We start from the raw sequence: 15,349 nt of genomic DNA, 5'->3' as shown, positions 1-15,349 counted from the left end.
AAAAATATTTGTCTGAATGTGTTTGGATGTCATTTGATTGAAAAAGCTTTGTTAGAATGTGTTTGACATTCATTTGATTAAAAATGTTATGTTTGAATGTGTTAGAGTTTCATTTGATTTAAAAAACTTTGTTTGAATGTGTTGGACTTTCATTCACTAGTGGAAAAAAGGTCATCCGTAACGGGCAAAAAGGGCCCATCCGTAACGGGCAGCGTCCGTTACGTATGTGGCCGTTACGGATGACCATTATTATTCGTAATGGGCACCGTCCGTTACGAATAACTACTTATTCATAACGGGAACTTACAATGTCCGTTACGAATAAGTAGTTATTCGTAACAGGCATTTACAATGTCCATTACGAATAAGTAGTTATTTGTAACAGGCATTTACAATGTCCGTTACGAATAATCTCCGAATAAGACAAAAAATTAGGGGCATTTGTAACTAGCATTTCAGGTGCTAGAAACAAATACCCCTATTCTTTTTTCCATTTACCACCCAAATTATTACATTCTAAAAGGCTTATTATTCCTTGACAAGCAACAATACTAATATTACCTGCATATTTGCAGTAAAATATCATGTAAATGCTACTGTTACTACTTGCTTTTTATACTCTTCTATATACATGTACTTATGACTTCCTGTTAAAATTCTCAGCAAATTCCATCTAACATCATTAGAATAGTATGGATTTGGTTAGACAAATCATGAAATTTAGCTACAAAATTGAAGTGTTATCACCCAATTAAAGGCTCCAAGAAGTGATAAAGATCACCAAAGAAAGCCTCAATATCACGTCAAAATGTTGTGCTATTTTCACTGGCAGACATCGAGCCACCTTCAGATTTCAATGCGGGTGTTCCTCAGCTGCCAATGTCAAGCCCTTGTAATCTTCCCAAGGGATCATTCGGCATAAATTCTGAAGGGTTGGTTTTGGCCTAGGAACTGGATGAATGCATATGGTACAAGTTATTATTATTTCCCTAAGTTAAATGATTCTGAAGGACCCATCATTTTTCCTGTGGGCATTCTAAGCCTCTCCACTTCCTGCTTTAATGCTTCATTAAGTGCTGAAAAAATAAACAAACAAGTGCAGATTTTAAAGATCTATACCCCAACAAAATTCAAAAACAAGAGACCTGTCAAGCCATGTTCAATATATTTAGTGATATTTTTTCTACTTGAAAAAAGGAAATCAAGATATTTTGATAGTTGAAAACTTAAATTTGTATATTGGCAGCTAAATTCCAAACTAAATCAACTGTTCAAACCTAAATTTTGATCCCATCCATGTTTAATGTTGTACAAGGCATGAGACTCACCATCTCGCAACTGAGCTTGTTGTTCCATAGCTTGTAAACGGAGCTTAAGTTCTGTGTTTTCATATGTCAAGCCAGTTGTGTCCTTCTAAACAATAAATTCTTAAAAGAAACGTAAGCACAACAAGTTCACACAAGAGAATCCTTGAAGTACTTTTAATTTCCAGATCCTAAAACCTTGTACTCCGTAATCTAAATGAAAGAACAAGTGGATCTAAATTTAAGAGCAGATCTTTTACATTACTTATGGTGTGATATCAGCAAAATACCTGATACAAGGTGAGTTGTGCAGAAAGGGTGGTTGCTTCAGTTTAAAGAGTCTGTACTTTCCGCTCCAACTCCAATATGTATCGAGCTTTCCTCTCTTTGGAACGTGCATCAGACTGCCGATTTGCCAAGTAAACCACTATGAGGAACAAGTACACTAAATAAGGAAAGCAACATAATAACCACCAATTAAGGGCCCTAATTTTCCAAAAGTTACATGATTATAAAGCAAACATACTCTAAAGTGTGCATATTGCAATGATTGGATATATGAAACACCGACAACAAAAAAAGCCACAATAATTGGTTAAATTCCCATGAAACACTGAAGTCTCATCTCATTACTTTGCAATACAATGTAACAATGTTCACTCCAAAATTAAACCATTGATAATAATGTCACTAAAAAGCCAATCTACCAATCGGAAAAGTAAACAACATACGAAGAATGCCACGAACATACGAATGGATAAATATGCAGATATTTCAGTAAAGGCATAGATAAAAGCCAATCAAGAATTAAATGTATCAAACTCTTATGACTATATTATAATTTTCACCATATCAAAGTATCAAACTTTTGCAGCTCATCCAATGAACAGGATTAACTTAACATATTATGTGTACCAATTAGACGTGATCCAACAATAATATATTTCAATGACTCGGAGGAATTTTGATTCCCTCAGGTACCTAGGAAAGAAAATGCTCATATATTGAAAATAGAATGTTCTAAGAAGTTTAGAAATGGGTGACTTGGGTAATTTTGTCCCCCGTATCTCATTCCTTTTAACAAAATACTAGTCTGCTCAACATTAATTATCTTCCAGAGGGTATGCAATGTTAATTAATCTACTTTCATTGGAAAACAGCGGCAATAATTGAAAGAGCATATATCCCAAATGAATCACAAGTCTAGTGTCTATATATACCATGTTGAAACTTTTGGCACACCAAGCAAGTCTAGTGTCTATAGCTCTTAAAGAAGATGATTTATAATCTGAGTATTTAGTGGAAACATACTAATTTCAACTTGCTTTGATCCAGTAAAGATAAAACCTTCAACTCCACACACATTAAATGTCCTAATGCTTCAGTTTTTAACGGCGTACACCCCTTTACGCCCCCTACTGGCTCCACACTCGTTATTAAGTCACACCGAGCACACTTGTGGCCACACAAGCACTACAACATAACCCTATGGAAGCAGCATTTATACTACACACACAACACAAAAATACACCAATCTTAACTCGCTAAGTCTCTCCTGCATATACAATACACAGCCACTACCACTCAAGCACACAACAGTCTCTGTACAATCCAAATAAACTCGCTAGCATAATTTGCTGAAGCAAACAGCAGCCTGCAATGATATGTCTAGTAGCTGCTTGCTCCAATACACACTAATTAGCACAACTTTACACACAAAATTTTGGAATACTGTTTTAAATTGGCTATTTCTTCTATTAACAAAATCAATCATTTTTAGCGTAACTTCAAACGATAATTGCAACAACAAAATGAATTCCAAACATTATCTTATATCTTTATGCTAGTGATATCCTTAGAAATCATTTGAAAAAGTTTCTTCAATTAATGGAATTACTAGCAAAAAAATAAACTTTAGAAATTACTACAAGTCAAGAACGAGTTCAAGCAGAATTAGATCAGTAACTAAATCAAGCTAAAATGTAAAGTTGTAACATTCACTAGATCAAGCAGAATTCTTTTTCTCGTGTTTACCTTCAATACTTGAACAAATAATTCATAATTTTATTGAGATAATCCAAAACAACAAAATTTGAAGAACATTCACATAGGCAAAAATGCAAAAGAGTAGAAATAACACGAAATTTGTCGAGAATCAGTTGAATATATAAATAAAGCAACAAAATTCTTGGCAAAATCATAAGAAACAACGATTTTACCAATAGCAAAGAAAGATATATGGTTATACCTAGCCTATAACCTTAATTGAAGTGAGTAGATTGCTCAGCATGCTTCTTGTCCTCCATAGAAGCGTTTGTTTCCGCCATTGATGTTCGCTGAAGCTCTAGTAGCTCTCGCGACAACAAATTTTCCCAACCATTAGATTTCACAATTGCTTTCTCTCTGCTAGGGTTTGTTAGTTGCTAGTGTTAGAGTATTGAATTGTGATTCGAAATAGGGTTAGAGTTAAGAATTTGGATATGGCAAATGGAATGAGATGTCGGCGATTTGGGGTGAAGAGAGGAGGAGAAGGCGAAGGGGGAGGAAAAGAGGAGGAGAGAGAGTGAAAGGGAAAATATGTGGGATTTTAGTGTTTGACGACTAGGACTAGGAGTGTGAAACCCTAATAATTTATAATGGGCTTCTCTTTTCATGGGCTCCTCTTTTCAACTGGGCCAAATATTTGTAACGGGCACATAGTTTCCGTTACGAATAAATATTTATTCGTAACGGGCACATGGTGTCCGTTACGAATAAATATTTAATCGTAACGGACACCAATAAATATTTATTCGTAACAGACAATATTTTGCACGTTACAAATAATATAGTATTCATAACGGACACCATGTGTCCGTTACGAATAAATATTTATTTGTCACGGACAATATTTTGCCCGTTACGAATGTATTTAATGTAACGGGCATAGCTTTGCCCGTTACAAATAACCCATTACAAATGAAACTTTTTCCACTAGTGATTTAATTCAAAAAGGTTTGTTTGAATATGTTTGATTTTCATTTGATTAAAAAAACCTTTTCTTGAATGTGTTTGACTTTCATTTGATTCAAAAAACTTTGTATAAATGTGTTTGACTTACATTTGATTTAAAAAGCTTTGTTTGAATGTGTTTGATTTTCCTTTGATTCAAAAAGATTTGTTTGAATGTGTCTGACTTTCATTTGATTCAATTATTTTGTTGAATGCATTTGATTTTCATTCGATTAAAAAAGCTTTTTTTTAAATGTGTTTGACATTCATTTGATTCAAAAAGCTTTGTTTAAATGTGTTAGATTTCATTTGATTCAAAAAACTTTTTTTCAATGTGCTGACTTTCAGTGATTCAAAAAGTTTTGTTTAAATGTGTTTGACTTTTATTTGATTCAATTTGTTCGTTGAATTCATTTGATTTTCATTCGATTCGAAAATCTTTGTTTAAGTTTAACTTTCATTTGATTCAAAAAGCTTTGTTTGAATGTGCTAGACTTTCATTTGATTCAATTATCTTCGTTGAATGATTTTAACTTTTGTTCGATTAAAAAAGCTTTGTTTGAATGTGTTTGACATTCATTTGATTCAATTAGCTTCATTGAATGCATTTAATTTTCATTTCATTCAAAAAGATTTATTTGAATGTGTTTGACTTTAAATTGATTAAAAAAACATTTTTTTTTGATATTTTTTTTTTTTGGAAAATAAGAGAAAATTTTATTACCAAAAGGAAAAGTTACAACTTACAAAAGCTAAGTTATAATAAACACCAACCCCCACAAGTCCAAACAAACAAGCCATCCAAACACCAAACCGTTCAAGCTCTATCTCCTGCCACCTTCTAGGAAGGGTACAGGGGAAAGAGACAAGAACACCCTGAGCACAAGCTTTCAACCACCTTCTAGGAAGGGTTCTGGAAACAAGGCCCAAGAACACAGAGACAAGCATAGAGCAACAACAAAAACACACCACCCCTGTAAACTTTAAAAGCAAACCTCCTCCTAGACTCAGTTGCAAAAGCAACAAGACTAGACAAAAGAGGGTAAAACACCAACCCAAGGGCAACAACAAGACAAAAAAAAACCAGAAATCAGAGCATTGCAACATAGACATCAGCAAAAAAGAGCAGCAACACAGACCATTGCAACATCAAAACCAGCTACAACACAGCAACAACTCCAACAACAGCAGCAACACTTGCTATCAGAACAGCAACAAAGCAGCATTAGACCAGCAGCAGAACAACCAGCAACAAAGCAGCAAACTATCTGCAGACCAGCACAGCAACAACACAGACATCAGAGAAAAGCAAATAGCAACAGCAACAGCAGCTGAGAAGCAGCAGTACAGCAGGTCAGTGATTCAAAAAACATTGTTTGAATGTGTTTGACTTTCATTAGTTTTAAAGATATTTATTTAATTGTTTTTGACTTTCATGTGATTCAAAAAGATTTGTTAAAATGTGTTTGACTTTCAATTGATTCAATTAGTTTGCTGAGTGCATTTGACTTTAATTTGATTCAAAAGGCTTTGTTTGAATGTGTTAGACTTTGATTTGATTCAAAAAGCTTTGTTTGAATATATTAGACTTTCATTTGATTCAATTAGTTCGTTGTATGCATTTGACTTTCATTCGATTAAAACACCTTTGTTTGAATGTGTTTAACTTTCATTTGACTAAAAATGCTTTGTTCGAATGTGTTTGTCTTTCATTTGTTTCAAAAAGCTTTGTTAGAATGTGTTAGATTTTCATTTGAATTAACTAGCTTCGTTAAATGCGTTTAACTTTCATTCAATTCAAAAACCTCTAGTTGAATGTGTTTGACTTTCATTTGATTCAAAAAGCATTTGTTTGAAGGTGTTTAACTTTCATTTGATTCAATTAGTTCGTTGAATGCATTTGACATTCATTCGATTCAAAAGGCTTTATTGGAATTTATTCGACTTTCATTTGATTGAAAAAGCTTTTTTTGAATGAGTTTAACTTTCATTGATTCAAAAAGAATTGTTTGAATGTGTTTAAATTTTCTTTGATTTAAAAATATTTGTTTGAATGTGTTTGAGTTTTATTTGATTCAATTAGCTTCGTTGAATGAATTTTACTTTCATCCGATTCAAAAAGCTTTGTTGGAATATGTTTGACTTTCATTTGATTAAAAATTCTATGTTTGAATGTGTTTGAGTTTCATTTGATTCAAAAAGCTTTGTTTGAATGTGTTTGACTTTCATTTGATTCAAAAAGATTTGTTTGAATGTGTTAGACTTTCTTATGATTAAAAAAACCTTTGTTTGAATGTGTTTGACTTTCATTTGATTAAAAAGCTTTGTTTAAATGTGTTTGACTTTGATTTGATTCATAAAAATTTGTTTGAATGTGTTTGACATTCATTTGATTCAAAAATCTTTGTTTAAATGTGTTTGACTTTCATTTGATTCAAAAATATTTGTTTGAATGTTTCTGGCTTTCATTTGTATCAATTAAATTTGTTGAATGCATTTGATTTTCATTTGATTCGAAAATTGTTGTTTTAATAAGTTTGACTTTCATTTGATTCAAAAAGCTTTGTTTGAATGTGCTAGACTTTCATTTGATTTAATTACCTTCGTTGAATGCATTTAACTTTCATTTGATTCAAAAAGCTTTGTTTGAATGTGTTTGGCATTCATTTGATTCAAAAAGCTTTGTTTGAATGTGTTTAATTTTCATTTGATTCCAAAAGCTTTGTTTGAATGTGTTTGACTTTTATTTGATTCCAAATGCTTGTTTGAATGTGTTTAAATTTTCTTTGATTTAAAAAGATTTGTTTGAATGTGTTTGACTTTCATTTAATTCAAAAAGATTTGTTTGAATGTGTTTGGCATTCATTTGATTCAAAAAACTTTGTTTGAATGTGTTTCACTTTCATTTGATTCAAAAACCTTTATTTGAATGTGTTTTGACTTTTGATTCAAAAAGCTTTGGTTACATGTGTTTTTCTTTCATTTAATTCAAAAAGATTTGTTTTAATGTGTTTGACTTTTATTTGATTCAAAAAGCTTTGTTTGAATGTGTTAGACTTTCATTCAATTAAATAAGCTTCGTTGAATGTATTAGACTTTCATTAAATTCAAAAAGCTTTGTTTGAATCACTAGTACAAAAACCTTCATTTGCGTCGCTCATTTAGCTGCATTTGCGTCACTTCTACTCGCGACGCAACTACTTGCGACGCAAATGACTCAAAAGTCATTAGCGTCGCTCATTGGAGCGACGCAAATAAGAGTTATTTGCGTCACTCGTTTGTAAAATGAGCGACGCAAATGACTTTTTTTGTAACTTATATTTGTTATTTGCGTCACTTCTTTAATAAACGAGTGACGCAAATGACTCTTTTTAATAACATATATTCTTATATTTGCGTCACTTCTTTAATAAACGAGTGACGCAAATGACTAGTTTGAGGAAGAGAAAATGAGCTATTTGCATCGCTTCTTTTTTAAAGAGTGATTCACATGACAAATTTTTTTAATCCACACATTAAAGTAACATTATAATTTGTTAACTGTATCCCTTCATATATACAATACTGCAAGACAGAAAAGTAAAATCATAATAAAAATAATAAGATCAAATACGAATTTCGACATAATTTCCTTTGTATTTTAGCCCACTCATTAATTTGGGAATGACGGCGCCTTGTATTAGCAACATGTCAAATAAGTTTACAACAAAACAATATTGACCTCTTCATCATTAATAAGTATAACACAAGCACCAGACCAACCCAAATGTTGGTAAACCAAATGCGTTCATTTCAAGCCTAAGAACTATAACAAAATAATCCAATAAATAATATGGAATTTGAAGCCAGCGTAATTCAATTTAGGGACAAAATCTTCATTTTCCCTAACACGGTCGAAGAAGTCCATAATGGAAGTCCACTTCCTTTTTCTCTTGCAAACAATTTAAATAAAGTCACCAGTTTCTGATATCAAATACAATGAATCAATAAACAATCAGAGTTGAGAATGAAGCATCAAAGCAAAAAAATAATATTCTACAATTATTTAAACAACTACATTACCTTTCCAAGAAAATACTAATAGTTGTTCCTCTAATAAAGTATACTAGCAGAGGAATAGAGGATTGATGCCTATTATATGCAAAACCTCTTAATACAAAAACCAAGAATGGCATTTATACGATTCGATCAGGATTTTCTTAATACAAAAACCAAGAGGGCCACCAAAATTAAGGCATTTTCTTTGGAGTGCCGTGAAGGAGAATATGGCAGTGAAAGATCGACTAAGGTATCGTCACATTACAACTGACGCTACTTGCCAATTATGTGGTGTGAATGAAACCATTTATCACACTCTATTTGAGTGTGTTGTTGCAAAGGAAATTTGGCATTACAGTGAGTAAAAAACCAACCTGGAAGATGCGCCAAATGATAATTTCGCAGAGCTATGGTTATGGCTTTGTAAGAAATATGATGCAAAAGTAGTTTGTTCTATGGCCGCACTGATGTGGGCTGCTTGGAGAGGGAGGAATTTATTCATGTTTCAAGGTGAGAATCCGAATAGTGTGCTGCTGGCTGCGGGGTTTGCAAGGCTAGTTCATGATTACAATGGCTATGCTAAAAAGGTTCTGCTGCCCCCCTCTGTTCTGAGACAAAATGATGCTGCTACAAGCTGGAAGAAACCGTGCCTTGGGTGTGTTAAATTAAACTCGGATGCTCATATTCTTGAGGGGTGTAAGGCAGGGCTAGGAGTGGTCATTTATTTTTAACAAAACGGCCTGGTAATATTATTTCAATACAAACACTATATCATAGTTTATCTATTTACGGCTAAGTATATCATGGAACATTTTTAAGCTAAAAAAAAAGGGAAAGAGCTTCTCTTAGTAGTAGCAGGGGAAAAATCAACCAGAATGAGCAGCAAAACATAAAAAATAAAATAAAATATATATACAGTCAGATTAAAAAACAGTAAAATGAGCAGCAAAACATAAAACAAAATACAGTCAGATTGGAGAAAAATCAATAAAATAGTAAAATCAAAATTCACCAAATCAACTACATAAATTCACCAAAACAGAACCAAAATAGTGAAATCAACTACATAAATTCACCAAAACGGAACCAAAATTCCTTAGAATCGAGTATAAATCCTAAATTTGATGAACCCTAAATTCGAATATGAACCCTTAATTCGAATATGAACCCCAAAAAGATGTTATTTATAAACATGCTTGTAAAACTAGAATTCGTGCAAAAAACAACAACAAAATAGGAGGATTAAACTAAGTTAATTTACAATTGAATCCAAATATCTATGTAGATTGAAGTACATGATAAAAAAGAAAAGAGATGAAGAGGTCTTCCTTTGCTTGAAATCGATTTTTCATATGCAACTTCAGCAACAATAGAGCCGAAATTCCATATTTTTGAGTACAAACCCTAACTTTCAATTGTTATTTTTCTCAAATTTAAGGTAATTTGCTCGATTTTTTGCAATTGAATTCCGTGGGGATTTTGGGTAGAATTTTTGCAAGAAAGTAGGGGATTTTTGCTCGAATTTGCTCGAATATAAGGGGTTTTGCCTCACATTTTCTTGGATTTTTTATTAGTGGTCAAATTGGTAGGTTATGAAGACGAATTTCTCGAGGTATTACTGTTAATTAGCTGATGTTTAGGGGGTTGAACAGCAGCAAACCAGCAATGGGGAATTCAGGGGTTTTACCGATCAATTTTTTGGGGTTTTGATGTTGAATTTCTGGGAATTTTGGGGTTGAATTTTCTAGGGTTTGGAGTATTGAAGTTCGAACAGCAAAAGGCAGCAAGAATTAATATAAGTCGTAATGGTCATTTGCGTCACTGAGTATAGAAAGAAATGACGGAATTGACTCACAAAGGTTATTTGCGTCACTTGTCAATAAACGAGTGACGCAAACAACATTGTTATTTGCATGCTCCTATTTATAAAAGCGACGTAAATATAAATAAGTTGAAATATGTCAGACATTTGCTTCGCTTCATAACAAATGCCCGACGCAAATTACTTGGTTATATGTGTTTGTCTTTCATTTGATTCAAATAGATTTGTTTTAATGTGTTTGAATTTCATTTGATTCAAAAAGCTTTGTTTGAAGTTGTTCAACTTTCATTTCATTGAATTAGTTCGTTGAATGCATTTGATTCAAAAAGCTTTATTTGAACGTGTTCAACTTTCATTTGATTCAAAAAGCTTTGTTTGAATGTGTTTGACTTTTATTTGATTCCAAAAGCTTAGTTTAATGTGTTTAACTTTTTTTTTATTTGAAAAGATTTGTTTGAATGTGTTCGAGTTTCATTTTATTTAATTAAATTTGTTAGATGCATTTGATTTTCATTCAATTCAAAAAGCTTTGTTTAAATGTGTTTAACTTTCATTTGATTCAAAAAGCTTTGTTTGAATATGTTTGACTTTCATTTGATTAAAAAAGATTTGTTTGATTGTTTTTGGCATTCATTTGATTCAAAAAGCTTTGTTTGAATGAGTTAGACTTTCATTTCATTAAATTGGCTTCGTTGAATGCATTTGACTTTCATTCAATTCAAAAAGCTTTGTTTAAATGTGTTTGACTTTCATTTCATTCAAAAACCTTTGTTTGATTGTGTTTGACTTTCATTTGATTGAAAAAGCTTTGGTTAAATGTGTTTGTCTTTCTTTTGATTCAGAAAGATTTGTTTTAATATTTTTAACTTTTATTTTATTCAAAAAGCTTTGTTTTAATGTGTTAGACTTTCATTTGATTAAATAAGCTTATTTGAATGCATTTGACTTTCATTATATTCAAAAAGCTTTTTTTGAATGTTTTTCACTTTAAATTGATTAAAAAAGCTTTTTTTGAATGTGTTTGACTTTCATTTGATTCAAAAATATTTGTATGAATGTGTTTGGCAGTCATTTGATTCAAAAAGATTTGTTTTAATGTCTTTGACTTTTATTTTATTCAAAAAGCTTTGTTTAAATGTGTTTGCTTTACCTTTGATTTAAAAAGATTTGTTAGAATGTGTTTGACTTTCATTTGTTCCAATTAAATTTGTTGAATGCATTTGATTTTCATTCAATTCGAAAAGCTTTGTTTGAATAATATTGACTTTCATTTAATTAAAAAAGCTTTGTTAGAATGTGCTAGACTTTCATTTGATTCAATTAGCTTCGTTGAATGCATTTAACTTTTATTCGATTTAAAATTCATTGTTTGAATGTGTTTTGACATTCATTAGATTCAATTAGCTTCGTTTAATGCATTTAAATTTCATTTGATTCAAAAAGCTTTGTTTGAATATGTTTGACTTTCCTTTGATTCAAAAATATTTTTTTGAATGTGTTTGACTTTGATTTAATCCAAAAGGTTTTGTTTTAATTTGTTTGACTTTCATTTGATTCAAAAAGATTTGTTTGAATATGTTTGCCTTTCCTTCAATTCAAAAAGATTTGTTTTAATGTGTTTGACTTTCATTTGTTTCAATTAAATTTGTTGAATGCATTTAATTTTCATTCGATTCGAAAAGCTTTGTTTTATTGTGTTTGACTTTCATTTGATTCAAAAAGCTTTGTTTGAATGCATTTGACTTTCATTCAATTCAAGAAGCTTTGTTTGAAAGTGTTTGACTTTCATTTGAGTCAAAAAGTTTTGTTTTAATGTGTTTCACTTTCATTTGATTAAAAAACCTTTGTTTGAATGTGTTTCACTTTCATTTGATTCAAAAATATTTGTTTGAATGTGTTTGATTTTCATTTTACTCAAAAAGATTTGTTTTAATGTGTTTAACTTTTATTTGATTCAAAAAGCTTTGTTTGAATGTGATAGACTTTCATTTGATTAAGAAAGCTTCGTTAAATGCATTTGACTTTCATTAAATTCAAAAAGCTTTGTTTGAATGTGTTTGACTTTTATTAGATTTAAAAAGCTTTGTTTTAATGTGTTTGACTTTAATTTGATTCAAAAAGCTTTATTTGAATGAGTTTGTCTTTCCTTCGATTCAAAAATAATTGTTTGAATGTGTTTGACTTTCATTTGTTTCAATTAAATTTGTTGAATGCATTTGATTTTCATTCGATTCGTAAAGCTTTGTTTGAATAAGTTTGACTTTCATTTGATTCAAAATGCTTTGTTTGAATGCGATGGACTTTCATTTGATTCAATTAGCTTCGTTGAATGCAATGAACTTTCATTCGATTAAAAAAGTTTTGCTTGAATGTGTTTGACTTTCATTTGATTCAAAAGCTTTGTTTGAATGTGTTTGACTTTCATTTGATTCAAAAATAATTTTTTGAATGTTTTTGGCATTCATATTATTTAAAAAGCTTTATTTGAATGTGTAAGACTTTCATTTGTTTTATTCAATTTTATTCAATTCAAAAGCTTGTTTAGAATGTGTTTGACTTTAATTTGATTCAAAAACCTTTGTTTTAATGTGTTTGACATTCATTTGATTCAAAAAGTTTTGTTTAAATGTGTTTGCCTTTCATTTGATAAATAGGGAATTTTGTTACCAAAAGGACTCAAATTACAGCACAAGGTTATTGCCCCCAAAGGTTAAGTAAAAACAACTACAAACACCACAAGACCAAAAGGTTAACCAAACACTAAAACAGTTCCTAGAACACTCCTAGCCACCTTCTCTAGGAAGGGTTCTAGGAGAGACTAGGAACAACTACTGGACTCATGCACCTAGCCACCTTCTAGGAAGGGTTTTAGGTGCCAGGAGCAGACAAAAAGCCTAAGAACAACACAACCAGCAACCAACCAAACAAACTGCAAAAACAGAAACAGTAAAAGCAGAAATTACATTAAGCAGTTTTCTGTTAGCATCAGAACATCTACAGGAAACTCTGAACACAACATCTTTAAAATAGCTTCTACAGGTAAACAACATCGTGTAAACACAGTGTTGTTGCTCTGAATCCAAATGGCATACACTGCCTCAGCAAAAAATATCATAAACAATCTTCCAGCAGCTTTAGTCTTCCTGCAAAATTTGAGGGCCTAGGAAACTTCATGACTGAAGTCTTGCACATTTCTTCTGCAAGTAAAAAGATCAAGAACTCTCTGCTAGATTTTCTTAGAGTAGTTACACTAAAAGAACAAGTGACTAACACTCTCAGCAGCTGTAAGGCAAAGAACACAAATAGGGTCACATTGCAAATTCCAAGACAGAATCCTGTCCTTAGTCATCAATCTGTTCCATAAAGCCAGCAAAAGGATAAAAATACACTTTGGAGAAGCATGACTATTACAAACTAATCTTTTCCAAGGAACCTTAGGAGCTTGAGGTCTTAAACACCTATAAATCTTCTTGATTTGCACTCCAGGCTCTTTCCTCACCTTATCCCAACCACCAATGTCATTGATAACCTGCCTACATTTGAGAATTATTCTTAAAACCCAAGAACTTTCCTTAGAGATAGCAGCATCCCAGCAATTTTTGTTCTTGAAATAATAGACATGCACCCACTTTACCCAAAGAGAGTCAGCCTTACGAGTAATATCCCATAAAAGCTTAGAAATAGCTGCAGTATTCCACTCAGGGAGAGAAATAACATTCCAACCTAAACTTACTTTAGGCAAGCAAACAGAATTCCATCCAACAAGAGACATCCTGGAGGGGTTGGAGTGACCAATCCATAAGAACACCCTAAATCTAGTTTCAATTTCCTTCAAGATCTTCTTAGGTAGCACAAAAATTTCACTCCAGTAAGTCTGAACCCCAAATAACACACTCTTAATCAATTACATCCTCCCGGCATAAGATAGATGCTTAGCATCCCACCCATTGATCCTTGCTGTAACTCTATCAATAAGTGTCTTACATTGCCTAATAATGACCTTTTTAGAAGATAAAGGTACCCTAAAATACCTAAATGGAATGGAACCAGGAACCATTCCTAAGATATGCAGCAAAACAACCTGAGTTTGGTCAGAAATCCCCCCAAAATAAGCTTCACTTTTATCCAAATTAGCAGAAAGACCATAAGCTAAAAAGAACTTAGTGAAAGCTTGAAGAAGCAACTTGACAGAACATTCATCAGCTCTAGCAAACAACAACAAATCCTCAGCAAACATGAGATGACTCAAATGAATCTTTTCACACCTAGGGTGGAAATTGAAGTTAGGAAAATTATCAAGCTCATGTAAGCACCTTGAGAGATATTCCATGCCAATAGCAAAGATAAAGGGGAACATAGGATCACCTTGTCTAAGCCCTTTCTTAGCAGCAAATGGAGGGGAAGGAACTCCATTAATAAGAACAGAAAAAGAAATAGTAGTAATACAGCTCATAATCCATCCAATAAAAAGCCTAGGGAATCCCAACTCAGCTAAAACAGTTTCCAAGAAACTCCACTCAATGAAGTCATAGGCTTTCTTTAAATCCACTTTGATTAAGCACCTACGACTGATATGCTTATGAGAGTAACCCTTGATCAACTCAGTAGCCAAAAGAATGTTGTGAGATATGTGTTTACCAGGAATAAAACCAGCCTAAGTTTGGATTCTAACTTTCATTCAATTCAAAAAACTTTATCTGAATGTATTCGACTTTCATTTGATTCATAAAGCTTTGATTGAATGTGTTTGACTTTCATTTGATTCAAAAAGCTTTGTTTTAATGTGTTTGACATTCATTTGATTCAAAAAGCTTTGTTTGAAAGTGTTAGACTTTCATTTGATTCAATAAGCTTCGTTGAATGCATTTGACTTTCATTCAATTGAAAAATCTTTGTTTGAATGTGTTTGATTTTCATTTGATTCAAAAAGTTTTGTTTTAATGTGTTCGACTTTCATTTGACTAAAATCCTTTGTTTGAATGTGTTTGACTTTCGTTTGATTCAAAAAGATTTGTTTGAATTTGTTTAACTTTTATTTGATTCAAAAACCTTTGTTTGAATATGTTAAACTTTCATTTGATTCAATAAGCTTCGTTGGAATACATTTTACTTTCATTAAATTCAAAAAGCTTTGTTTGAATGTGTTTGATTTTCATTTGATTCAAAAAGCTTTGTTTTAATGTGTTTAACTTTC

The 15,349-nt window shown here is 31.9% G+C and overlaps 1 protein-coding gene and 1 pseudogene across 1 annotated transcript; both read right to left on the bottom strand.

Moving 5' to 3' along the window:
* Positions 1 to 601: 601 nt before the first annotated feature.
* LOC145601571 (transcription factor RF2b-like) lies at positions 602 to 2,827 on the bottom strand (annotated as a pseudogene).
* Positions 2,828 to 5,407: 2,580 nt separating this feature from the next.
* On the bottom strand, positions 5,408 to 13,927 carry LOC145635247 (uncharacterized). The gene is made up of 4 exons (XM_081686535.1): positions 13,416 to 13,927; positions 13,154 to 13,298; positions 13,043 to 13,084; positions 5,408 to 5,563 (listed from the first exon to the last, which is right to left on the bottom strand). Exons 1-4 carry the CDS (start codon positions 13,925 to 13,927, stop codon positions 5,408 to 5,410), a joined length of 855 nt encoding a protein of 284 aa, XP_081542661.1.
* Between the last annotated feature and the right edge of the window lie 1,422 nt (positions 13,928 to 15,349).

This window comes from Chenopodium album, chromosome 1, assembly GCF_948465745.1.
Source record: "Chenopodium album chromosome 1, dcCheAlbu1.1, whole genome shotgun sequence".
In the NCBI taxonomy this organism is placed as follows: Eukaryota; Viridiplantae; Streptophyta; class Magnoliopsida; order Caryophyllales; family Amaranthaceae; genus Chenopodium; species Chenopodium album.
Note: the sequence above shows the minus strand (reverse complement) of the source record. Positions and strands in the feature narration are given on the sequence as shown.